At 41.0% G+C, this 25,037-nt stretch overlaps 3 protein-coding genes across 4 annotated transcripts; 2 read left to right on the top strand and 1 right to left on the bottom strand.

Annotated features, from left to right (window-relative positions):
* Positions 1-1,492: 1,492 nt before the first annotated feature.
* LOC132711561 (olfactory receptor 11H6-like) lies at positions 1,493-7,054 on the top strand. 2 transcript variants are annotated; one of them, XM_087894483.1, is made up of 4 exons: positions 1,493-1,940; positions 2,319-2,379; positions 2,923-2,960; positions 4,436-7,054. In XM_087894483.1, the coding sequence occupies exons 3-4, from the start codon at positions 2,931-2,933 to the stop codon at positions 5,381-5,383; spliced, it is 978 nt and encodes a 325-aa protein (XP_087750609.1). In that variant the 5' UTR covers positions 1,493-1,940; positions 2,319-2,379; positions 2,923-2,930; the 3' UTR covers positions 5,384-7,054. The 2 variants fall into 2 exon arrangements, with proteins under 2 accessions (XP_087750609.1, XP_087750610.1); XM_087894484.1 differs by having other exon boundaries at positions 1,493-2,379.
* Positions 7,055-11,982: 4,928 nt separating this feature from the next.
* Positions 11,983-12,948, bottom strand: LOC117662229 (olfactory receptor 11G2-like). Its single transcript, XM_034411545.2, has one exon. It carries the CDS (start codon positions 12,946-12,948, stop codon positions 11,983-11,985), a length of 966 nt encoding a protein of 321 aa, XP_034267436.2.
* A 9,834-nt stretch (positions 12,949-22,782) lies between these two features.
* Positions 22,783-23,739, top strand: LOC117662228 (olfactory receptor 11H6-like). Its single transcript, XM_034411544.2, has one exon. It carries the CDS (start codon positions 22,783-22,785, stop codon positions 23,737-23,739), a length of 957 nt encoding a protein of 318 aa, XP_034267435.2.
* Positions 23,740-25,037: the final 1,298 nt, after the last annotated feature.

Below are 25,037 nucleotides of genomic sequence, written 5' to 3'. Positions count from 1 at the left end.
TTTTATTTTCCCTACATTTCCTCACACGTACGCTCACATTCTTGGTGAACGTTGTTAATTCATGTGCTGCCCACCTCTGATCCTATATCATTTCAGACAAGTGACTGCCCAGTCTCTTCTTAAAAACCTCCAGTGATGAAGCATCCTCAACATCTGAAGGCAAGCTGTTCCACTGGTTAATTTCCAGGGAGGAGGTAGCATATTCCAGAGACGGATCCAAGACAACAGACTGCTCAGTCCCATATTGGATGAGGGATGAAGGAAGGAGTAGCCACAATTCTAGAATCTCCCAGGGTTTATCTATTATGTTAAAAAGTTATAGCTTTAGTCTGCCAAGGTTCTGTCTATTACAGGGGTGGGCAACTGTGGCTAATGTTGCCAGGTGTCCACTATTTGAGCGGACAGTCCGCTTTTTTCACATTATGTTCACTATTTTTTTTCACAAAATAGTGGACACTTTTTTTATTCAAAAGCTTTATGATGAAATTAAAATGTAATTTAATATTTTACATATTATTATAATATATTTGATGTTTTGAATTTTAAGTAAAGTTTTGAAGTGATTATTTTAATACGTGTTAAAAAGTTTGTAAGAAAATATATAATTTAATTGTAAATTTTTTTTTATATTTTTACTACTTAACCTCCCCTCCCCCCCCGCTTGTCCGCTATTTTTTGGAAGCAGACCTGGCAACCCTAACTGTGGCCCTTTTACAACCTGCGGACTTCAACTCCCAGAATTCCTGAGACAGCCAAGCTGGCTCAGGAATTCTGGGAGTTGAAGTCCACAGATCATAAAGGGGCCATATTTGCCCACCGCTGGTCTATTAGATAGAAGCAGTGGTGAAATCCAATTTTTTTTTTGCTAACAGTTCTTTGGCCATGGCTTGGTGGGTGTGGTGTGGCTTGGTGGCCATGGCTTGGTGGGCATGACAGGGGAAGGATACTGCAAAATCTCCATTCCCACCCCACTCCTGGAGGAAGGATATTGCAAAATCTTTATTCCCACCCCACTCTGGGGCCAGCCAGAGGTGGTATTTGCTGGTTCTCCAAACTACTCAAAATTTCTGCTACCGGTTCCCTAGAACCTGTCAGAACCTGCTGGATCTCACCCCTGGATAGAAGCAAATAAAAACAGATGCAATTGGATTTCATTGTGCAATTTTGCCCTTATGTCTGATGCTTCCCACTCCCACTGAACGTGAACCAATCTCACAAGAGATAGAAAGAAAAAACTTTATTTAAAAGAAGGACTTAAAATGTGAAAAAATATTTAACTTTAAATGTTGGGATGTAGGCAACCAAGCTTGGAAAAGCTAACTTGGAGTGCTGTTTTGATTAAGACATCCAGCAAATGCAAATGAATGGAGCAAGAGCAAGAATTCAACAGAATACATAAAAGTAAAAAAAGAAGTTTTTTTTAAATTTTTTAAAGTTTTATTTTTATTAAAAGTAAAAAAAAAAGGGTTTGGAAAATTCTGATGTTGCTAATCTGAAACCAATGAAAGAAAGCTGTTTTTGAAAAAGACCAGGAGCACAAATTTCTTGACAGTTTGCTTTAAACTGACTGAAAATACAACATTTTAAAAATTATGCAGTGAAAGTTAATAGCCAGAGAGGGATGACCGAGGGAGAATTAGTCTTTTCCTATGGGCTAAATTGACAAACCTCACTTAAAGAAAAACAAATCGGGATGGGAAATACTGAGTTAGAAGAAAAGGCTATCTCTCACTCCTTTTTCCCTTCCATCTTTTCTCCACAGAAATGCCAAATAAACAAGAGAAAAAAAGGAGACGTCTCAAGTTCACTTTATCACTCTCGGTGGACAGGACCCTCCTGAGACATTGAATAATGAAAATACAGTGCCAGATTGCTTTTATTGGTGAGCTCTTCATTATGGAGAAGTTGGCTGGATTTGCAGATGAATTCTTCCAAATCTGGTAAGGTTTGCTGTGTTAGTGGGTTTTTTCATCACTATAGCAATAGCACTTAGACTTATATACCACTTCACAGTGCTTTACAGCCCTCTCTAAGCGGTTTACAGAGTCAGCATATTGACTCCCAACAACACTATCTAATCTTCTTATCTTCTAATTCAATAGTCCTTTCATCCTTGCATCATGAAAAAAAAAATGAATGTGGATGTACTTCCAAATAAATCCAGCCCTATAACCTATTAATTCTTATTTTGAGCTGAAGAAGGAATCCTCAATTCACTCTTAAGGAGATTTTCACTTTTCCTTAAGTTTAGGAGGAAGAAAAGAGAGGAAAGGTAAATGTCATTATTTTTAAAACAAGATCAATGTTTTACGCTACAGGTTTGATTCTTCTGGAGAAGGTCTAGTTACCCGGGCACTAGAAGTCAACTCTGACTTGATAGTAGGTAATCAATCAGTATGTCTAAATCAAAATCATTTGAACATAGGAACTAAAACCTATATATGATGTTACACAAGAGGTTCTCTATATAAAAAGCAAAATGTCTAGATTCAGTCACAGTTTTGTCAGTTTTTTTGTGTGTGTATGTGTGTGTGTATGTATATATATGCACACATACACGTACATACATATATGTATATGTATGTATGTATGTATTTATGTATGTATGATGTAGGTATATATTTATGTATGTATACAGCATGTGTGTATGTGTATTATGTATGTATGTATTTGGGTAGATATACAATTTCTCTTGAGAGCAGGCAACAGAATTTCATTTTTAATGTGGGTCGGTGTGCTTGAAGTAAAATAATGATAATTCTCTTCTCTTCTCTTCTCTTCTCTTCTCTTCTCTTCTCTTCTCTTCTCTTCTCTTCTCTTCTCTTCTCTTCTCTTCTCTTCTCTTCTCTTCTCCCCTCCTCTCCCCTCCCCTCCCCTCCCATCCCATCCCATCCCATCCCATCCCTGGACATATGAAATTAGCATGACAAATGCCATCCTGGGATGTCTCTGAACCTGGGGTAAGAAATTCTGATTTACAAATTTTAAGGACTAATTCAGGAATAATCAATCCAATTTCTTCAAATAGAGATGTTGGATTATAGCTCCTGGTAGTAAACTGGTGGGATGTGTTGCAAGCTGTAGTCTGATATACAGATAGTAATGGGTTTGGGGAAGGTAGCTTGGGAAGGTAGAATGTATAATATTTCAGTGGCAGTTAGGAGTTGCATTTAGAAGCTGCCTTAGAAAACTTGGATAATGGGACAAATATATAATATAAGGTCCACCTTTAAATTCCTTATCACTCTGAAATCTCTCTTTGCTTTCTGGAGATATATTCTCAAATCTTTGCTAAACTCTCAAACTTTTATTTTTTTACAAGTACCGGTATTCCTGCCCTGTGAGCAGCTGACTGGCATAGAGGCACTAAGGTTCATACCATCAATAGGTCTGTTGGGTGTAATGGTTAGATGAACCATTCTGGTAGGCATGTCAAAAGGAATTGCCTATCTGGATTTAGTAGCGGAGAACAACAACAGAGAGTTTTCAGGCCAGTGAGTGTAAATTCCAGCCAGGATTAGTCCATATGGACATGGACTTCAGTTCCCAGAATTAGGCAGATGCTATGGCAATTACTGAAAAATCTGAAAGTTAAAGACTACATACCTGGAGGCCATACAAAGTGGGGAATAGCATGGCTTATTTGAGATAATTTTCCCATGCTTAGTGGATAATGGGAAAATAAAAAATGGACTCTGTTGCATTTAATGGAGGAATGGATGGTGAAGATGATGCAGTTGCTGAGATGACCCTTTAGATAGCTTTACTGAGAGAAAGGAAAGTATCTAAGTTTAATGCGGATTGGAAACTCTTTATTCCAGTTTGGAAAAAAAAGGAAATTACGAAATTTGTCAAATTTGATGATTTGACAAAAAAAAAACTATAGAAGAAATGTAAGCAATGTTATAACAATAGTAATAGGTTAAAGTACATCTATATCAGTGGTGGGATTCAAATTTTTTTACTACGGGTTCTGTGGGTGTGGCTTGGTGGGCGTAGCCTGGCTTGGTGGGCGTGGCTTGGTGGGTGTTACAGGAGAAGGATACTGAAAAATCCCCATTTCCTCCCGATCAGCTGGGACTCGGGAGGCAGAGGATAGATGGGGGCGGGGCCAGTCAGAGGGGATATTTACCGGTTCTCCAAACTACTCAAAATTTCTGCTACCAGTTCTCCAGAACTAGTCATAACCTACTGAAACCCACCCCTACTTATAAACTAAAAAATAAATAAATAACAGAAATAATTTCTTTGTACTTTTTCTTTTCTTTTCTCCACATTGGTTTCCCTCACTTCCTTCCTCTTTCCTTTTCTTCTAAACAGTGGTTAGTTTCTATCTTTCATCATAATAATTTAAATAAAGTTGGGGAAGGCAGACATAACATAGTTTCATTCAGAAGCTGACTGTTTTCCCAATTTGTGATTCTCATATCAACAGAGGCACAACCCTTTGGATCTAATCAACCGTACCAGGGTGACGACGGGTTTCATCCTGCTGGGATTCTCATCCCTTTCGCCCTCATTCCAGCTGCTCCTGTGCTCCCTCCTTTCCATTTGTTATGCCTTCACCTTGGTGGGGAACCTCTGCATCGTGGGGGCTGTTCTCTTAGACTCTCGACTCAGCCGCCTGCCCATGTATATCCTCCTGGGAAACTTTTCTGGCCTAGAGATGTGCTACATAACCACCACAGTACCCAGGATGCTCTTCGATCTGACCTCTCCTCTACCAGATGCCATTTCTTTCCATGGCTGTTTCCTCCAGTTCTATTTTTTCTTTTCTATGGGAACCACCGAAAGCTTCCTTCTTGCTGCAATGGCCTTAGACCGATACTTGGCCATCTGCCACCCATTGAGATACCCAGTGCTCATGTCTCAAAGGTTCTGCTGCATCCTGGCTGCTTCCTGCTGGGCCTCTGGCTTTCTCTGGTTTCTGGCACCCATCATTTTGATTTCCCAGCTCCATTTCTGTGGCTCCAACATCCTCGACCACTTTATCTGCGATCCAGGACCACTCTTGGCTTCTTCATGCACTCCAGCCCCAGGCACAGAACTGGCCTTCTACAGCCTCAGCTCCACTGCTATTTTTGGCCCCTTCCTCTTCATTGTTTGCTCCTACGTTACTCTCCTCCAAACAGTAATGAGGTTGCCTTCAAGCACTGGGAGACGGAAGGCATTTTCCACTTGTACCTCACATATGCTGGTGGTAAGCCTCTTCTATGGCTCCATCATGGTCACTTATGTAGCCCCTGAAGCTTCAGGAGGAAGCAACAAAGTGGTAACACTTTTTTATTCGGTGCTGACCCCTTTGCTCAACCCACTCATCTACAGCTTGAGGAACAAGGAGATGAAAGATGCTATAAAAAGGACACTATTCCAGGGAAATTAGGGACTGTCAGTAGTAGGTTGCAAATCTTGTCACTACAGGGTCACTTGTGGGCGTGTGCTCACATACACCACTTCTGCACATGTGCAGAAGCTTCTACACATGTGCAGAATTATCTGGGTGTGTGGGCGGAGCCTCCTGCCACTGCTGCTACCAGTTCGCCCGACCTGGGGTGAACAGGTAACAACCCATCACTGGGGACTGTGATTCATGGATGGGTGGCCTGGACCTTGGTCAAGAATTCATGGCCTTTCCCTTTCTTCGATCTTTTAAATTTAAAACTACATCAGTGTTATTTATTTTCATGTATAAAAATAAGCAAACAATTAGGGACTAAAGCGTGCTCTTAGTTTAATTACTATTATGGGATATATAAATATATGGTGGTTGAAGAGCAGAAATGTCAATTTTATTTGAGATACTAGCTGATAACCCGGTGTTGCCTGGGTATTTATGCATCCCAATTCTGTATTAGACAAGAAAAGCAACTTCACCCTGAGCCCTGATTTCAGCAAGAATTAAATTAGTTAAAATGTTTTCCCTGTGCCCCCAGAAGTGTCAGGTAACATGATACCATCTTGTTGTTTTGGTAGCTGATCCATGATCATTTGGTATGGTTTTTTCTGATCTTGATTTAGGAGTTGCTTCTTATCTACAATATATGCACTAAGCTGTTTGACGTTGTAGTTCTTTACTCAAATGTAAGCTGCATGAAGTACGTCATGTCGGTCTCATTGTGGTGCAGGCAGGCTGAGTTGCAGTAATGTTTTATTGATCATGGCCATATATTTGTCCTCAAGAATAATCAAAGTCTTGTTGAAAATGTCCAGACCAAACAATAATTTCTAATATTGGATTTTCCCCCTTACCAGAGGGAGCCCACTTGTGGAGTACTGTGAAGCCATTACCATGGCAACTCCACTGTGCTGTAAAGTAGAATCCATTTTAAGACAGTACAGTAGAATCCATTTTAAGGCACAACAGGCTACATCTTAACAGAACACACACCCCGAGAGGTGTTAGGGATGTCTTACCGCCACAATATTTTTTTTCCAGAGAGTAAATCATCTGTGTACCAAGTTTGGTTGAAATTACTCGAGGCGTTCCAGAGTTATGCTGGAACACACACACACACACACACACACACACACACACACACATTTATATTGTTTGGAACAGGACTGTATCTTGTCCACGGTTTCTTTTATTCCTCATAATTTTCACATTCTCCATCTCTATCTGTTTGCTATCTGGTAGAAAGAAGATTTTACAATGTCCATCAATAATATTGCTATTAATCAATTAGATTGAAGCCAAGCAACCATTGGATGGTTATTTCAGATTGAGGGATTCTCGAATGACTCAGATAAAATCAGCAATTATCTCTTGGAATCATGCTGTGACCAAATTCCTACTCGGTGCTAAACTATTGTGTGTTTTTCTCTGCTTTGGTGTATTGTATTGTGTGTATGTTACCCCTGTGATTCGTGGGCCATGGATTATGGGCTAGCATGTTATAGACAAAGAAACCATTTTACAATAAACCATGGTTATAAACAATGGCTCCCAATCGAGATGCTCAGTGTAAAATAAAGTATATGAACTGTAATAATAGCTGGCTAATGGGGAAATTATAAAATATACAGTTAATCAAATGTAAATATAAATTATCCAGTTCAATTTATGTTTTGCCTTATGTATATCCATGTATATGTGCCTTTTTCATTAGTTGTACCTAAAATGTCTGAACATTTGCTGCAAGTTTATTTATTTATATCCCTCTTTTATTATTTGTACAAAGAACTCAAAGTGGTGATCATATTCAGAACACTTTCCTCCTCCTATTTTCCCTCACAACAATCCTGTGAGGTGAATTTAGGCTGAGAGAGAGGGAATGGCCAAAAGTCATACAGCTGGTTTTCATGGCTAAGGTGGGATTAGAACTCATGATCCCTAGCCCAGTGCCTTAACCACTAGTTTAATCAGAATAGATCTGGAAGGGGCCTTGGAAATTTTCTAGTCCAGCTCCCAACTCAAGCAGGAGACTCTATACCATTTCAGACAAGTGGCAGTCCAGTCTCTTCTTAAAAACCTCCAGTGATGAAGCACCCACAATGTCTGAAGGCCAGCTGATCCACTGGTTAATTGTCCTCACTATTAGGGAGTTTCTCCTTAATTCCAGATTGCTTCTCTCCTTGATTAGTTTCCATCCATTGTTTCTTGTCCTGCCTCAGGTGTTTTGATAAATACATTTACCCCCTCCTGTTTGTGGCAACCTGTAAAATACTGGAATACTGCTACATGTCCCCTCTAGTCCTTCTTTTCTCTAGACTAGTCAAACCCAAATCCTGTAACCATTTTTCATAAGTTTTAGTCTCCAGGCCTAGACCAAACTTGGCTTTGGTAGTTCTGGGCAATCTCTTTACTGGCCTTATGCCAGAAGTGGGTTTCAGCAGGTTTGACCAGTTCTGGAGAAGCAGTAGCGGAATTTTGAATAGTTCGGAGAACCGGTAGCAAAAATTCTGACTGGCCCTGCACCCATCTATTCTCTATCTCCCAAGTCCCAGTTGATCAGGAGGAAATGGGGATTTTGCAGTAACTTTCCCCTGGATTGGGATGGGAATGGACATTTTACAGTATCCTTCCCCTGCCACGCCCACCAAGCCATACCCACCAAGCTATGCCTGCCATGCCACGCCCGCTAAGCCACGCCCACAGAACCAGTAGTAAAAATTTTTGAAACCCACCACTGCCTTATGCCTGAGGTATTTTATATATTTATAATGTATATATATTATATATTTATATATTATTTATTTATTTATTTATTTATTTGTTTAAATTTCTATACCGCCCTTCTCCAATGTAGGACTCAGGGCGGTGAACAGCCAAAGTAAAAACAAGACATACATACAAAACATACAAAATCTAAAATCTGTTTAAAATAATTAAATAATTTTGGCCGTAATTAAAACATTCCAATTTAAAATCCGTTTAAAATTTGACTCAAGCCAGCCCAGCTAGTTGAAATAAATGGGTTTTTAGGGCCCGACGAAAAATCCGGAGGTCTGTTATTGTACGTAGCTCTGGGGGGAGGTTGTTCCAGAGGGCGGGCGCCGCCACAGAGAAGGCTCTCCCCCTGGGGGTCGCCAGCCGACATTGTCTGGCGGACGGCACCCTGAGGAGGCCCACTCTGTGGGAGTGTACTGGCCGGTGGGAGGCTATTGGTGGCAGAAGGCGGTCTTGTAAGTACCCCGGCCCTAAGCCATGGAGCGCTTTAAAGGTGGTCACCAACACCTTGAAGCGCACCCGGAAGACCACCGGGAGCCAGTGCAGCTCGCGCAGGAGAGGTGTCACGTGGGAGCGCCTCGTCGCCCCCAAAATCCCCCGCGCGGCCGCGTTCTGGACCAGCTGGAGCCTCCGGGTGCACCCCAGGGGGAGCCCCATGTAGAGAGCGTTGCAGTAGTCCAGGCGGGAAGTGACGAGTGCCTGAGTGACTGTGCGTAGGGAGTCCCGATCTAGAAAGGGGCGCAACTGGCGTATCAGGTGGACCTGATAAAAAGCCCCCCTGGCCACGGCCGCCAAATGATCTTCTAACGACAGCCGTGCGTCCAGGAGGACGCCCAAGTTACGAGCCCTCTCCGTGGGGGCGAGTGATTCGCCCCCAATAGCCAGCGATGGCGTCAGCTGGCTATATCGGGACGCCAGAAGCCACAGCCACTCGGTCTTGGAGGGGTTGAGTTGGAGCCTGTTTCTCCCCATCCAGGCCCGCACGGCCTCCAGGCACTGGGACATCACTTTAAGGGCATCATTGGGGTGGCCTGGGGTGGAGATGTACAGCTGGGTGTCATCAGCGTACTGATGGAACTCCACCCCGAAGCCACGGATGATCTCACCCAGCGGCTTTACATAAATGTTGAACAGAAGGGGCGAGAGGACCGACCCTTGTGGCACCCCACAAGCAAGGTGCCTCGGGGTCGACCGCTGCCCCCCTGTCAACACAGATTGCGACCGGTCGGAGAGGTAGGAGGAGAACCACCGCAAAACGGTGCCTCCCACCCCCAACCCCGCCAACCGGTGCAACATGATACCATGGTCGATGGTATCAAAAGCCGCTGAGAGGTCTAACAGGACCAGGATAGAGGAGCAACCCCTATCCCGGGCCCTCCAGAGATCATCCACCAATGCGACCAATGCCGTTTCCGTGCTGTGCCCAGGCCGGAAGCCAGACTGGAGCGGGTCTAGATAGACAGCTTCATCCAGGTACCGGGGAAGCTGTTGCGCCACCACACTCTCAACAACCTTCGCAATGAAGCGAAGGTTGGAGACTGGACGATAGTTAGCCAAAACAGCCGGATCCAGAGAAGGCTTCTTGAGGAGGGGCCTCACCACCGCTTCTTTCAAAGCGGCCGGCAGGACCCCCTCACTCAAAGAAGCGTTAACAATCTTCTGGAGCCAGCCTCGTGTCACCTCCCGGTGATTATATTAATATATAATATAATAATATTATATATTATAATATATTATAATATATAATATATTAATATAATATATTAATGATATTTTATATCATTAAAATAACCTCTTCAAAAAAATTATAAGGAATGATCTTAGTATTAGACCTTCGTATCAGAAGAGCTGTGGTGGTGTAGTAGTTAGAATGCAGTACTGCAAGCTACTTCTGCTGACTACTGGCTGCCTACAATTTGGCAGTTCAAATCTCACCAGGCTCAAGGTTGACTCAGGCTTCCATTCTTCCGAAGTCAGTAAAATGGGGACCCAGATTTTTTGGGGGGCAATATACTGACTCTGTAAACCACCTAGAGAGGGTTGTAAAGCACTGTGAAGTGGTATATAAATCCGAGTGCTATTGCTATTGCTATCATCTTCTGTTTGCAATCTTCCCAATTTCTCAGCTCCTCTTTTGATGAAGACAAAATAGTTCCACAATATGAATAGAAAGAAAAGTTCAATTCAGAAACCTAAGATACCAGCCATATCTCCCTCCGCTCCCAAAACACCATTTTTAAAATAATCCTCAATATCTAATATTCAAAAGTAATAATATTATGGGATGTAAGATGATGGGGTATAAAAAAAATGTGAAATCAAACTATATGCTTGGTCATGGAAGGTACAGAAGATAATAGAAGAGAATATTTGTAGTTCAGGGTTGAACTATGGAGTCTGGTTCTTTCTGAGCTTGATTATTTTCTTGAAGACGTTTCATTACCCAACTAAGTAACATCATCAATGCATTGTTAATGCAGTGACCTAACTTTTAAAGCCCATCATTGCATGGATCTGTCATTGAAAGCATTAAAGACAGCAGACAGAAAATTCCAAGCTAAAAAAAAAAATGGCACAAAAGGAAAATGTGAAAAAGGAATATTATTGTCACCATCAATAACAAGTTTATTTATTCCACAGCAAGATAATCAAGCTATATATAAATTCATTGGAAAAAAATGAGGCAAGCATTTTGAAACACCAACATAGAATTGAGAAGTCCATAGCTGAATATTACACATTTAACTAAAAGTATTTTTATACTTACATTAAGTATGTTTTGCTTTTGACTTAATACACCTATTTTCAGAACTACACAACAATTTAATTAAAATGCACGTATACAATCTTCAGGTTTTTGCATTCCTTGCAGAAAGAGAAAGTGACAGTTGAATGATTGAGAGAAGAGGCATGTATAATAGATTATTGATCAGCAGTTCTCCCTCTTTCAGACATAACACAACAAGGTAAAGCCAAAAATAATAATAATAATAATAATAATCAGGTTTGTTTTTTTTTAAAGCATTAATGAATCTTGACTATCCGACTTTCTATTGTTTGGCTATAGACCAACATGAAATAGAAATCAGTTCTGAAAAAAGGAAGATTGCCTAAAAACCTAAAGAAATACACCTTTAATCTCCCAGTAAAATTTTGCATTGCATTAGACCATGCAAAATACTTCACAAGAATATTTATTTATTTCATTTATTTATTAAATTGTTATGCCACAATCTCTCCTACAAGGTGACCCTGGATGGCTTACAAGTAATACATCATTAGAATGTTAAAACATTAAAACTACACATTATAAAGGTAAATATAAAGGTTTCCCCTTTGCAGTCATGTCTGGATTCTAGCAGGGGAGTGCCCATCATTGTTTCTTAGCTGAGGGAGCCAGCATTGTCTGAAGGCATTTCTGTGATCATGTGGTCATCACAATTATGCACTAAGGTGCAAGGAACACTTTATCTTCCCACCAAAGTGGTACCTATTTATCTACTTGCATTTGCATGCTTTCAAATTGCTGGGGGCGGGGGGAGGTAGGAGTTGGGGGCAAGAACGGGAGCTCACCCTGTAGTGCAGCATTTGGGTCTCAAACCCAGGCTGTCAATCATCTTTAACTGCTGATCCACTGCTCCTCTCAAAAATTATTAAAAATTATACTAAACTAAGAGAGCAAAGAGATGAATGAGATGGGGATGAGGTCTTCGTGAGAAAATGATATTCCTGTTTTCCGTATTGCGACCACATTTGTTTATCTCACTGATTGGATGATTAGTTATATTTGTTCTATTTTTTTTAATAGTTTCCTAGCATTTATTTGCGTTCAATCTCAGTACAGTTACCTTACTTCTTTGCACTCTGCGCAGGGCCTCCTTCATCTGATCATTCCTCAGACAGTAGATCATGGGGTTGAGAAAAGGTGTAATGGCAGTGTAGAAGACAGTGACAATTTTTGTGATATCTGACTGGTTTTCCACACTTGGGGCTACGTACATCCCTGCTACGGAACCGTAGAAAAGGGTGACCACCGTGAGATGGAAGGATATGGTGGAGAAGGCCTTCTTACTACCACTTTGATGAGTGGCTTTCACCAAGGTGAGAACCACAGCACTGTAGGATAACACAACAAAGAACAGGTTGAGTAAGATGACCAGAGAGCTCATTGCAAATTGATAGCGAAGGAGCATATTTCCAAGTGGAGAGCAAGCCAAGGAAAGGATGGGTCCAGGATCACATATCAAATGGTCAATGACATTGGGACCACAGAAGTCCAACTTGGAGATCATAACCACTGGGATTAGATTCCACAGAAAGCCAAGAATCCAACAGACAGCCACCAGGCCATAGCAGGAATGGGGAGACATGTTGTAGGGGTAGCGTAGTGGATGGCAGATAGCCAAATAGCGATCCAAGGCCATGATTGAGAGGAAAAAGCACTCGGTGGCACCAAGACTAAAGAAGATGTAGAACTGAAGGAAGCAGGCATGGAAGGAGATGGTCCCATTTGGTGAGGTCAGGTCCAAGATCATACGAGGCACCGTCGTGCTCACATAACACATTTCTAGCCAAGAGAAGTTGCTCAGGAGGATGTACATGGGAAGCCGGGCCAAGATGGTGTCCAAGACCACCACGGTGATAATGACGATGTTCTCAGCCAATGTAAGGATGTAGAGAGTAGTGAAAAAAACGAGGAGCAGTAAGCGTTTTTTCTGCCCATCTCCAAAGCCCACCAAAACGAATTCCTGGATTTTGGTGCTATTTGCTGTCACCATCTTTTAACATACAGTACATATAACAGAATTTACACCTGAGTACCCAAGGTCTATAACAGGGGTCTGCAACCTTAAACACTCAAAGAGCCATTTGGACCCGTTTCCCACAGAAAAGAAAACACCGGGAGACACAAAACCCTTCCCATGCCTGACTATTCCTTGAGCAACCACAAAACTAGCATATGTAGTTGAATTAAACATTCTGTTTTCTTCTGAAACTTTGCTTTTCTTGGATTTATCCATGGTTGGCCTACCGGGGGTTGAAAAGCTCAATAAATCACGTGCTAGTGGATGTCACACATTGGCGATTGTGACACATATTTTGAGTGACAGGGAGCTGCAGCAGAGGAGTGAAAGAGCCACATGCAGCTCCAGAGCCGCAGGTTGCTGACCCCTGGTCTATAATGTTTGGCATATAATAACTCTGTATTCTAGATAAGAGGGTTTTTTTTGCTGAGAAATGTCACACGGACTAAAGTTTGTGGGGTCCTTGGTGCTCTCTGAGCTTCGTGGTTTTTCTGGCAGACATTAGGTAACAAGCTAGGTAACATCTGCCAGGAGCACGGATGATGTTATCTAGTTTGGGTAATGAAATGTTTGCTAGAAAATCACCAGGTGCAGAGAGCACCAAGGACCCCACAGTTCTACAGATATTCTTTCCTATCCGGATTAAAGTTTGCTGATCTGCTAGTTCGTAGCTGATTGGAATTGGAATTGGAATTATACCCACAAAGTACTCATTTTAGCTTTAAAGGTTTAGCAGAATTTTAAAATGAAAAGTGGTAGATCTTTAAGAACTCATCAATCTTGTCCTCATTTTGACCTTTGCATGGATGCTACTGAATCTGTAACATTCAATGATCCATTTTTTTCCCCTCTGGATATTTTTCCTTCTGGAAACCTTCAGAAAGATATTCCAAATTCTTCTAGGGTAGAATTAACTCAGTTAGCAACCACGATTCAACGTGTGGAAGCCTTATTTTCCTTTCCTCTAGCTTCAACTGATTAAAACATGAGCCACCCATTGTTTCTGGAGAATGAGAATGCATGCTATCACACTCAATACACATCAAACCATCATCTAATGCCAGCACCACTTGTGTTTCAGAAGTGATTTTCTGTCTTGCACCCACCCAACTGATGCTATCTGGCTTGCATAATATGCTTTAGTCCCTTGTCAGCAACTGGAAAACAGTTACTGTATGTTAGTGGGAATGTCCTAGGACTTAGTCCTTCTGATCCCTGGTTCTTGTCCTCCACTGTAATTTTTTTCCCAAGAAGTTCATTTTTACACTGGCCATTGGAGCACTGAATGAACAGGTTTTTTTAAAAAAATCCCCTGTGAAGCTGACAAGAATTCTCCCCCTTTCTAGCCCCAAATATGGGGGAAATAGTAAAATAGTGACCTTTTCTTTTTTCACTTTTTTTAATTGATCCAGGAGAGATAGAAAAACAGGGAATCTGTCACTCAAGATCTGTGAGAAATGTTGTAACGGATAGAACATCAAGCCATCTCTCTGGTCAAATTCAACAAAAGATTTAGAAAAGGATTTCCCAAACCAGCTTTATTTCCAGAAAGTTAGCACTATGGAAAAGTTCAAGGAACACTCACTGTAATTATAAATTGGTGGATAACTAAAAAAAATCCCATATCTACTGTAGATATACTTGTGATTTATTTCCCTTCCAGCCTTTTATAAATTGCACCACAAGTAGTTTCTGTCCAGACCTGAACAGATTAAGTACTCCTGAAGTACTTAATCTGTTTCGTGAGTAACCATATTTGTGTGTGCAAAACATTTGAAGATTGTTTAAATTTAGATTGTGATGGAGTTTCTCCACTGTTGTGTTGCATGCTGCCCAGAGCCACATGTTTGTGACATGGACCTCTATGTAAATATGCTAAAATAAATAAATATTGTTTGGTGTTATTTAGTTTCCTGATCCTCCTTATTAGGAAAAAAGAAAAAGGGAATAGACATCACATCTAACATTTTTTTTGTATCTGTGGCAAGCAGAAGGCTACACAATTGTCCACTATGTTCACCTTTCAACTTTTAAGCCAAGGAAGAATTTAAATAATACCTATTTGGTCAAGTTCTTCTCTTTAGCTAATTGCTTGTTAATTCTCACCCTCGTCTTCTGTTGACACTTCCTGTATTTCATTGGCTGCAGTGCACCCTTCCATGCACACAAAGGCAGACGGGGTAGGGTGTATTCAGTGGGCAGAAGAAAGGGCAAGAGTCTAGATCATAGCATGAGGATCTCTCTTATACATCTGGTTTCTCTTGGGAAGGTGTCCCAAAGGATCTGCCTCATTAGTCTTCAAAATATCTTTTCTTCAGAGACAGGCTGCTCCGCCATCAAGGATGAAACATAAGCCAATTTCTAGAAATGGTTGTTTCTTGAAGTGTATGAGGTTCTGAGACCCCCAAGGCACTTCATTTAAAATTTCATTCAGTTTTGGTCACCACGATGCAAAAAGATGTTGAGACTCTAGAAAGAGTGCAGAGAAGAGCAACAGAGATGATTAGAGGACTGGAGGCTAAAATATATGAAGGAACTGGGTATGTCTAGTTTAAGGAAAGGAAGGACTAGGGCTGACATAATAGCAGTGTTCCAATATCTCAGAGGCTGCCACAAAGAAGATGGAGTCAAGCTATTCTCCAAAGCATCTGAGGGCAGGACAAGAAGCAATGGGTGGAAACTAATCAAGGAGTGAAGCAACTTAGAACTAAGGAGAAATTTCCTGACAGTTAGAACAATGAATCAGTGGAACAACTTGCCTCCAGAAGTTGTAAAAACTCCAACACTGGAAGTTTTTAAGAAAATGTTGGATAACCATTTGTCTGAAGTGGTGTAGGGTTTCCTGCCTAAGCAGGGGGTTGGACTAGAAAACCTCCAAGGTCCTTTTCAACTCTGTTATTCTATTTCTATTTCTAAAAGAAACAACATATCCATCTGGTTCGCAATCTGTCTACAGAGATTCTCAGTCATCCAGGTCCAAGTCATCCAAGAAGCTTCTTCAGCTCTGACTTGGATGGTGGGGAATAGAAGGAACATTTTCAAAGAAAAAGAAAGTCCAGTCACCTCTTGAAAAAAAAAAGCACCTTTGGATCTTCCCAGCCTTCTTTCATGTTGTCTGCATAGAAACTCAGAAAAGGGAGCTGCCAACAGCTTAGCTAGATCAGAACAAGATCTACACGCTTGATACGGAATTCTGAAAGCAGATCCTTCAAAGAAAGTATAACTAGATGAACAGGATGCAGTTAGAAGAGTATATAGAAGCTTTGGTTGATGGGCAAGCAGGAATCTAGGTGGCGTATGTCATGCTAAAAACAGCTGAACAGCACGACATGTATATACACGCTATTCTAAGCTAAACAGCATGACTTATATAACATGTGCTATTCACATTGAACAGCATTACTTATACAGCACATGTCCTATGATAATAAGAAACTTGTAACCAATCCTTGTATTACTGGTAATCAGAATGACCTGTAACCTGAGTTATAAAAATAGAATGCCAGTCTTGCTCAGTGCTTTTCTTTAGCTCTTCAGTTTTGCTGTTAAGAAATCCAGCAGAGGAAACCCTCTTTGCTTCTGACCAGTTAATAAATTTCCCTTTTCCTTGATTCTGCATTATTCATTGGCTCTCACGCTGGGTAAATGAATCACAGCGTCATCATGTGTCCATGCAAACTATGGGTGTTCATAGCAATAAAATGTAATGCAGTTTCTGTTTGGTGACCGGGAGCCAAAAATCTTGTTATTTATTTTTATTTATCTACTAGCTGTACCCGGCCACGCGTTGCTGTGGCCCAGTCTTGTGGGTATACAATATTTTTTGACTGAGTGCCAATAATGTCCCTCTGTAGCTCAGGTCACGCCTACTTTGCCTCCGTCCCAGTTTGCCACGGGTGTAAGAGTTGGTTTCCCGGCTTGCCAGTATAACCACTCTCACCTTCGCAGCTCTCCGCACCACAGGTGGCATCGGGGTCCCTGCCCGAGGTACGGCATACTCAGTTAGTCGGGAGGACGCTTGGCGGCGGTTGACATTTCCCGCCATTTTGCTTGTGGGTTTGGCGGCAGCGGCGCTGCGGTGAAAAGACCCGGCTCGCACCTGCCATTGTGGTGCTGTGACGTTAAAGCCCAAAAAGATAGTATAGCATGTATTGCTTTTATGTCTAACAGATGGAGCTGTTTTTCAAAAAAAACATGTTTTTATCTGACACAGGTGTGACATCTATATAATATAGGTATATAAAAACACACGTGTATTCGAATGCAACGTTGTGTCAAAATTTCAAAGCAATTGGTGAAGAGCTTTCAGAGATTTACGATTTTGAACAAATGAACATTTACATTTTTATTTATATAGATTTGATTTTTATTGCACCGTTATTCCTGTTTATAAATAACTCAAGGTGGTGAATGCACCTAATCCTCACTCCTTTTATTTTTTGCACAACCTCAACCCTTAGTCCAGGGATCAGCAACCTGCGGCTCTGGAGCCGCATGTGGCTCTTTCACCCCTCTGCTGCGGCTCCCTGTCACTCAAAATATGCATCACAACCACCAATGTTCGACACCCACCGGCAGACAATTTATTGAGCTTTACAACCCCTGTAAGCCAACCATGGATAAATCCAAGCAAAGAAAAGTTTCAGAAGAAAACAGAACATTTAATTCAACTACAATTACTAAGAGAGAGTAACTAACCCAAAGTCACCGAGCCAGATGGGACTAGAATTCATGGATTCCTGATTTCTAGGCCAACACCTTAACCACTAGACCAGGGGTCTGCAACCTTAAACACTCAAAGAGCCATTTGGACCCGTTTTCCACAGAAAATAAAACACCGGGAACCACAAAACCCTTCCCGTGCCTGACTATTTCTTGAGCAGCCAGAAAACTAGCATATGTAATTGAATTAAACATTCTGTTTTCTTCTGAAACTTTTCTTTTCTTGGATTTATCCATGGTTGGCCTACCGGGGGTTGAAAAGCTTAATGAATCGTGTGCTGGTGGTGTCGCATATTGGTGGTTGTGACACATATTTTGAGCGACAGGGAGCTGCAGCAGAGGGGTGAAAGAGCCACATGCGGCTCCAGAGCCACAGGTTGCTGACCTCTGCACTAGACCAAATACCCTTGTCTAAAGGCATTTGTATACTGCAGCCTTTAGTTGCTTCTTTATTGTGCACAGGTCTTCAGCCAGTCTAAAAATTTCCAGGATAAGCATAAAAATCAGTAAAATAAGGTAAAATATGATGGGAGCAGGAAAAGGGGGCCTCTTTGACTAATGTTTTCAGTAGCTAGGCATGTCTTTGATCAATGCTCCTAGTTCTTTGAAGTAACAAAGCAAGGATGTGGATTCTGATAAGAATTAGTTCGAAGGCAAGAGGCAAGAATGCTCAGAAAGTTGAACTTTAATGCAATAGTCCTTGACTTACAACCACAATTGAGCCCAAAATTTCTATTGCTAAGTGAGTTGTTAAGTGAGTTTTGCCCCATTTTACGATCTTTCTTGCCAGAATGACCCTGGGACACTGCAACCGTCATAAATATGAGTCAGTTGCCAAGCCTCTGAATGTTGTCCATGTGACCATGAAGATGCTGCAAGTTTCACTTAACAAAAGGGATATTAATTTAACAACTGCAGTGATTCACTTAACAACAAGAAAGGTCATGAAATGGGGTAAGAGTCACTTAACAAATGTCTCACTTAGCAACAGAAATTTTGTTACAATTCAGTTGTAGTCATAAGTCAAGGACTACCTTTACATAAGTAAAAATATATTAATCTTTCTATTCGGCTTAGATCCTATTTTGGCCAAAGGGCTAAGAACTTTGTTGTGGTTTTAAGGCTAGCAAATGTTTGAACGGAGCTTGTTGGAAGTAGATATATTGATGCAGAGGTGGGTTTCAGAAGGTTCTGACCAGTTCTGGAGAACCGGTAGCGGAAATTTTGTAGTTCGGAGATCCAGTAAATACCACCTCTAACTGGCCCTGCCCCCATCTATTCTCTTCCTCCCAGTTTATCAGGAGGAAATGGGGATTTTGCAGTAACTTTCCCCTGGAGTGAGGTGGGAATGAAGATTTTATATTTCTCCTGCCACGCCCACCAAGCCACTCCCACTAAGCCACTTCCACCAAGCCATGCCATGCCCACCAAGCCACGCCCACCATGCCATGCCATGCCCACCAAGCCACACCCACAGAACCGGTAGTAAAAATTTTTGAAACCCACCACTGGATTGATGGCCCACTCCTAGATTATGGGAATTATCTTCCTTGCACTAACTAGACACAGAAGAGGTTTTTTTTTTTCTTTTTTCTTGTAGTTGAAGAGTAAAAACATGACTGGGATTCTCCCCCAGGCATAAACATTTCCTGCAAATCCAGAAGGCACTAAAACTCCTTTGGGAACCTTTCTAGGTTTGATTTTCCTAATTAGATTCTTTCCTTCTAAACCCAGGACTGGTGGCCAGGGAGTTCCTCTTGCTATTTATCCAAGTTATCCTTCTTACAAGTGCTCTTGATTGCCTCTTGGAATCTTCTGTATTCTATTTTTTAAAAAAAATTACCAATAACAATTTATAATGCTCTACTGGATAAGGCGTGTTCATCTGGGATTGCCAGCAGATGCTATAAATGATACACAATGATTTTTCCCTCCCTTCCAACCAACTAATCCTGATCATACCAATATTTTGATCCATGTTGCATGACATGGTCTTGCTTGCTGCAAAAGTAACTTACTAATCTTCCAGGATGGCCCAGTCAGGATCTCATAGCATCAAGATATTTCATCATTAGGTTGGTTTGTAATACTGTGTAATACTGTGTCTGATCTCAGTTCGGTTGACTGTTTAATGGAAGGCAGCCTCAGCCTGATTCCTCAGTTGAGAGGAACATCAAGGACTCCACCAGACATCCCTGCCTTTGGGAGAAGATACAGAACTAATGGTAAGTGATTGTTACCTGGACAGAAAGCAGCAATAACATTTGCCACAGACTTTAAATGTTTTAGAGAGATGCCTCTGTATGGTGTTCAGTTTAGATCCAGTCCCCAAAGTTACTTCCCATGATCTGTTCAATTCCTACAGCCTCTTTCAATTACATTACTGGCCAAAATTGTGGAAACCTTTTGGGAAAAGTGTATTTTTGAGGTTTGATGGCTAATAACACCACTTTCTTTCTTTTCTTTTTTTTTGAGTTTCAAGATAATCATATTCCACTGCTGGAATGGCCTGGGAACAGCCCAGACCTTAACCTAATTCAAAATCTATGGAGCCGACTAAAGAAACTTGTTAATCAGAAGCGATGCAGCAATAAAATCCAGGTAATAGAAGCAATCCTTCAATCTTGGTTTCACATTATAATAGCTGCAGAACTAGAAGACTTGGTTCACTCCACGGGAAGACATTGTAAGGCGGTAATTCATGCTAAAGGTTACCCAACTAAATATTAACTGACATAATGATAATTTTTTGTATATCTCGATTTTTCTATGTATTTCACTTTTCTTCTTTACACTGTAACTGCTATTCTAATACCAAATCCTTCATTACATTCTTGATTAAATTATCTTTCTATTGATATATAATTTTATGGTACTACTCCAAAACAAAGTGGTTTTAGAAAATACACTTTTCCCAAAAAGGTTTCCACAATTTTGGCCACTACTGTAGAATGAAGACATGTCCTTGGCTGGTAAATTGCACCAGGAATTGTGCTGTAATGTTTCATTTCCTAGCTTTGGACTAGAATAACAGAATAGCAGAATTGGAAGGGATCTTGGAGGTCTTCTAGTCGAACTCCCTGCTCAAGCAGGAAACGCTATGCCATTTTCAGACAAATGGTTTTCCAATCTCTTCTTAAAAACTCTGGTGTTGGATCATCCCCAATTTCTGAAGGCAAATTCTTTTCCATATCCAGTTCCACAGATAAATTGTTCTGTCAGGAAATTTCTCCTTGGTTTTAGGTTCTCTCCTTGATTAGTTTCCACCTATTGCTTCTTATCCTGCCTTCAGGTACTTTGGAAAATAGGGTGGCTCCCTTTTCTCTGTGGCAACCTCTTAGATATTGGAACACTGATATCAAGTCACCCCTAGTCCTTCTTTTCATTAAAGTAGATTGTTGCATGGAGGAAGATGCTAAAATTCTACATCTAAATTCTAGGGCTGGTTCGTTTCTCCTTTCATGATAGTCTCCACTGGAACTACAGACTGGATGTTTATTAGTTTAACTTTGTTACATCTTAATCCAAGTTATAGATTTTTAATCTCCTGGGAGAAAAAGATTCATTTACCATCAATATATTGAAGAATTTGAACAACAGTGTCATTGTACTACTCTTAAATGTGGCAAGTTTCCTGAATGGTGTCTCCAATTCGGAAGAAACAAATGTTGTGAGCTCCCCATTTAATCTAGCTCTTTCCCTATTCCCTGTTTCCTTGAGCAAAATTACCGTATTTTTTGGAGTATAAGATGCACCTTTTCCCCCTAAAAGGGGTGAAAATTTAGGTGTGTCTTATACACCGAATGTAGCCCCGCCCATCCACTGGCCCCCATCCTTTGGCCTCTGCTTCGCAGCAGTTACCTCCTTTCAAGCAAGAAAAAACAGCTCTTTCAGCTTCAGCACAGCCTAATTAGCACAAGTTGATTGGATTGGCCTCCCGACTCTCAGCTGTTTTGCTCTCAACTGTTTTGCGCAGGGCTCTGCTGCTTGCTGCAAAGAGGTAAATTGATGGAACAGATTTTTTTTTCCTTGTGCTAATCAAGCTATGCTGAAAATGAAAGTAAAGCAGGCTGTTTGCTGTTTGCTGCAATGAGGCAAAATTGCTCAGAGGCAGAGGGAGATTTCTTTTTCTTCTTTTCCTCACCAAAAAAGATAGGTGCGTCTTATACTCCGGTGTATCTTATACTCCAAAAAATACGGTAAGTCCCAATCATCTAGCACTGTGTTCTCTTTCTCCCAGTTCTCTTATAAGAAAATCAAACCATATTTGGAACTAAAGCTTATCAAATAGATCTCTGGAGAAATGTCTGTATAGATTCTCAATTATCCAGGTCATGGTTGTCCCAAATATGTTTTTCCAAAGGACAACTGGATTTTGTTGATTTTTTTTAAAAAAGTTTTGCTTCTCATCCAAGAAGGTTCTTTAAAATGAGGCCACTTCATATTCATCTCTGAGTCCAGCTTCAGTTGTAATCAAAGGAGCTTCCTTTGGAAACATCTCCAACCCACACTGTGTTGTCCTCCAAGTTAGCTTCTGCTACCTGCTGTAATGTTAAGTGGGACAGTTCTAAAGCTGTATCTATTAACATATGTCTCCTCCTATATGTTTCATCTACATTCCGTGCTAAATGGAACAGTTTACTTTGGCTATTGTTGTGATGAAACACCTGAAGTTTGGTACAGAAGTCAAATATTTAGGTCTAGACAGTTGTGTTGATGAAGAACTCATAGCAATTATTTTTGAACTTCTATGATACTTAATAATAAAATTCAAAAGGCTTCGGTGATAGAAGAAACTACAAGGAATTTATATTTTATCTTTCAAGTTGATGAATGATTGCCTTTTGTTTAGAATTACAGATGAGATTCTAAGGTTCCCAGCCTCCTCTCTCTAACCTGATGTTTGTTCTTCAACTTTCTTGAAGATCATTTACTTAAGGAACTCCTTAGATCAGATAAACAATGCCAGAACATTTCCTTCTTGTTGATTTGGTAATTCTATTCCATTTTTAAGTCCTTTGCGGAAATAGATATATTTGTAAATGGTTAAGAATGCTTTATCCTGATTCTTTTTCCTGATTCCAGATGGAGCTGACCAATGGAACTACAGTCCAGGAATTCATCTTGCTAGGCTTGGAGGACGGGAATAAAAAACGGTTCTTCCTCCTTATCTTTTTTACTATTGTCTACATAAGCACTTTGGCTGAGAACGCCACAATTATCATGCTGGTGCGCGTAGATGCGCAATTGGCACAGCTCCCCATGTACAACTTTTTGGCAAACTTCTCCCTGCTGGAGATTTGCTACGTGACCACTACAATGCCTCGTATGCTCTTCGATCTGGCTTCTCCTCAAGGGATCATCTCCTTCCAAGCCTGTTTCATTCAGTTCTACATTTTCTACTCCCTTGGCAGCACTGAGGACTTCTTCCTCTCAGCCATGGCCTTGGATCGTTATCTGGCCATCTGCCACCCACTCTATTACCCAACAATTATGTCTCCGAAGAACTGCTCCAAGCTTGTGGCTAGCTGCTGGATGGCTGGCTTTTTGGTCTATGCTGTCCCCATAACGTTGATCTCTAAGCTGTCTTTCTGTGGTTCCAATGTCTCTGACCACTTTTTGTGTGATCAAGGGATTCTGTCCTTAGCTTGCCTTCCACTTGGAAATGCTCCACTTATCCTCTTTTCCATGAATATTTTCATCATATTAGGCAACTTAATCTTTGTAACTATTTCCTATGGTGTTATCATTGTCACATTGATCAAATCTTCTAACCAACACAGCAGAAAGAAAGCCTTCTCCACCATATCCTTCCATCTCATGGTTGTGACCCTTTTCTATGGTTCTGTGGCAGGAATGTACGTAGCTCCAAGTGGGGAAACTCAGTCACAGGCCGCTAAAATAGTCACTGTCTTCTACACTGCCATTACGCCCCTTCTCAACCCCATGATCTACTGTCTGAGGAACAATCAGATGAAGGAGGCCCTGGTCAGGTTGCTGAGAAGGATGGAGCAATGGCTAAGAAAAAAGATTATATTGTGACCACAGGAGTGGAAGGGAGAAATCTAATCACCAGCTATGTATATCTTTAATTCCAGTGTTGTAAATATTTTTAGCAAAGTCTCATACCCTCAAACTCTATTTTTTTAAGATTTCAAGAATTGGTGCCTATTTATCTACTTGCACTTGCATGCTTTTGAACTGCTAGATTGGCAGCAGTTGCAACAAGAATGGGAGCTCACCCTGTCACTATTGCTTGGGTCTTGAACCCAGGCTACCTTTATATCTTTAAATAAATTTACGACTTTAAATAGGGCAATATTTATGGGTTAAATTCTAACGTTTCCATCATCATACTCTGAGGTGTCCAATACACATCCACACGCAGACAAAAGTTGCACTAATCTTATTTTACAATCACAGAAAAATTATTTTATACTGTTTAAGTTGATCCTTCCTTGATCTGGCAAAACAAGACATTCAAGTGGGTTGCTTCATAGATCTTTCAAATAACTAATATTGGTGTAATCAATTTCCTTCATCTTTCTATATAGACTTTCCATACAGGTAATTACTACAGATAATTCTGCCCCCTTCAAAACCTCCAACTACTATGAAGTTGACTCAGTGGTGGGATTCAATTTTTTTTTACTACTGGTTCTGTGGGCATGGCTTGTTGGGCGTGGCTTGGTGGGTGTGGCAGGGGAAGGATATTATAAAATCTCCATTCCCACCCCACTCCAGCAGAAGGATACTGTAAAATCTCCATTCCCTCCCCACTCCAGAGGAAGGTTACTGCAAGATCCCCATTTCCTCCCAATCAGTTGGGACTCAGGAAGCAGAGAATAGATGGGGGCGGGGCCAGTCAGAGGTTATATCTACCGGTTCTCCGAACTACTCAAACTTTCTGCTACTGGTTCTCCAGAATTGGTCAGAACCTGCTGAAACCCACCTCTGAGTTGACTATACTGCCAAGAAGCCTGATCAGTTCACTGGATCAACTGATCGTTGAATCAGATGCATCTAGAACCAGGATTTTCTTTCACAGATTTGATATTATTAATGTTCTTATATGATATGAGGTGCTTTTCTATTTCAAAATGAGTCCTGGCCCATTCAGTGTGATTATTACGTATTACTTTGGTCACATGACTACTGGATACTAGTTGGGCTTAGACTGCCGTCCATTGTGGATTATTTGCTGACCACTATTTTATATTTACTTATTTACTTATTTGTTTGTTTGTTTGTTATCTATCTACCATCTATCTATCTATCTATCATCCATCCATCCATCCATCCATCCATCCATCCATCCATCCAATCAACCATCTATCTAT

The sequence above is a fragment of the Pantherophis guttatus genome, chromosome 4 (genome assembly GCF_059756535.1).
Source record: "Pantherophis guttatus breed Tessera chromosome 4, ASM5975653v1, whole genome shotgun sequence".
NCBI classification, from domain to species: domain Eukaryota; kingdom Metazoa; phylum Chordata; class Lepidosauria; order Squamata; family Colubridae; genus Pantherophis; species Pantherophis guttatus.
Note: the sequence above shows the minus strand (reverse complement) of the source record. Positions and strands in the feature narration are given on the sequence as shown.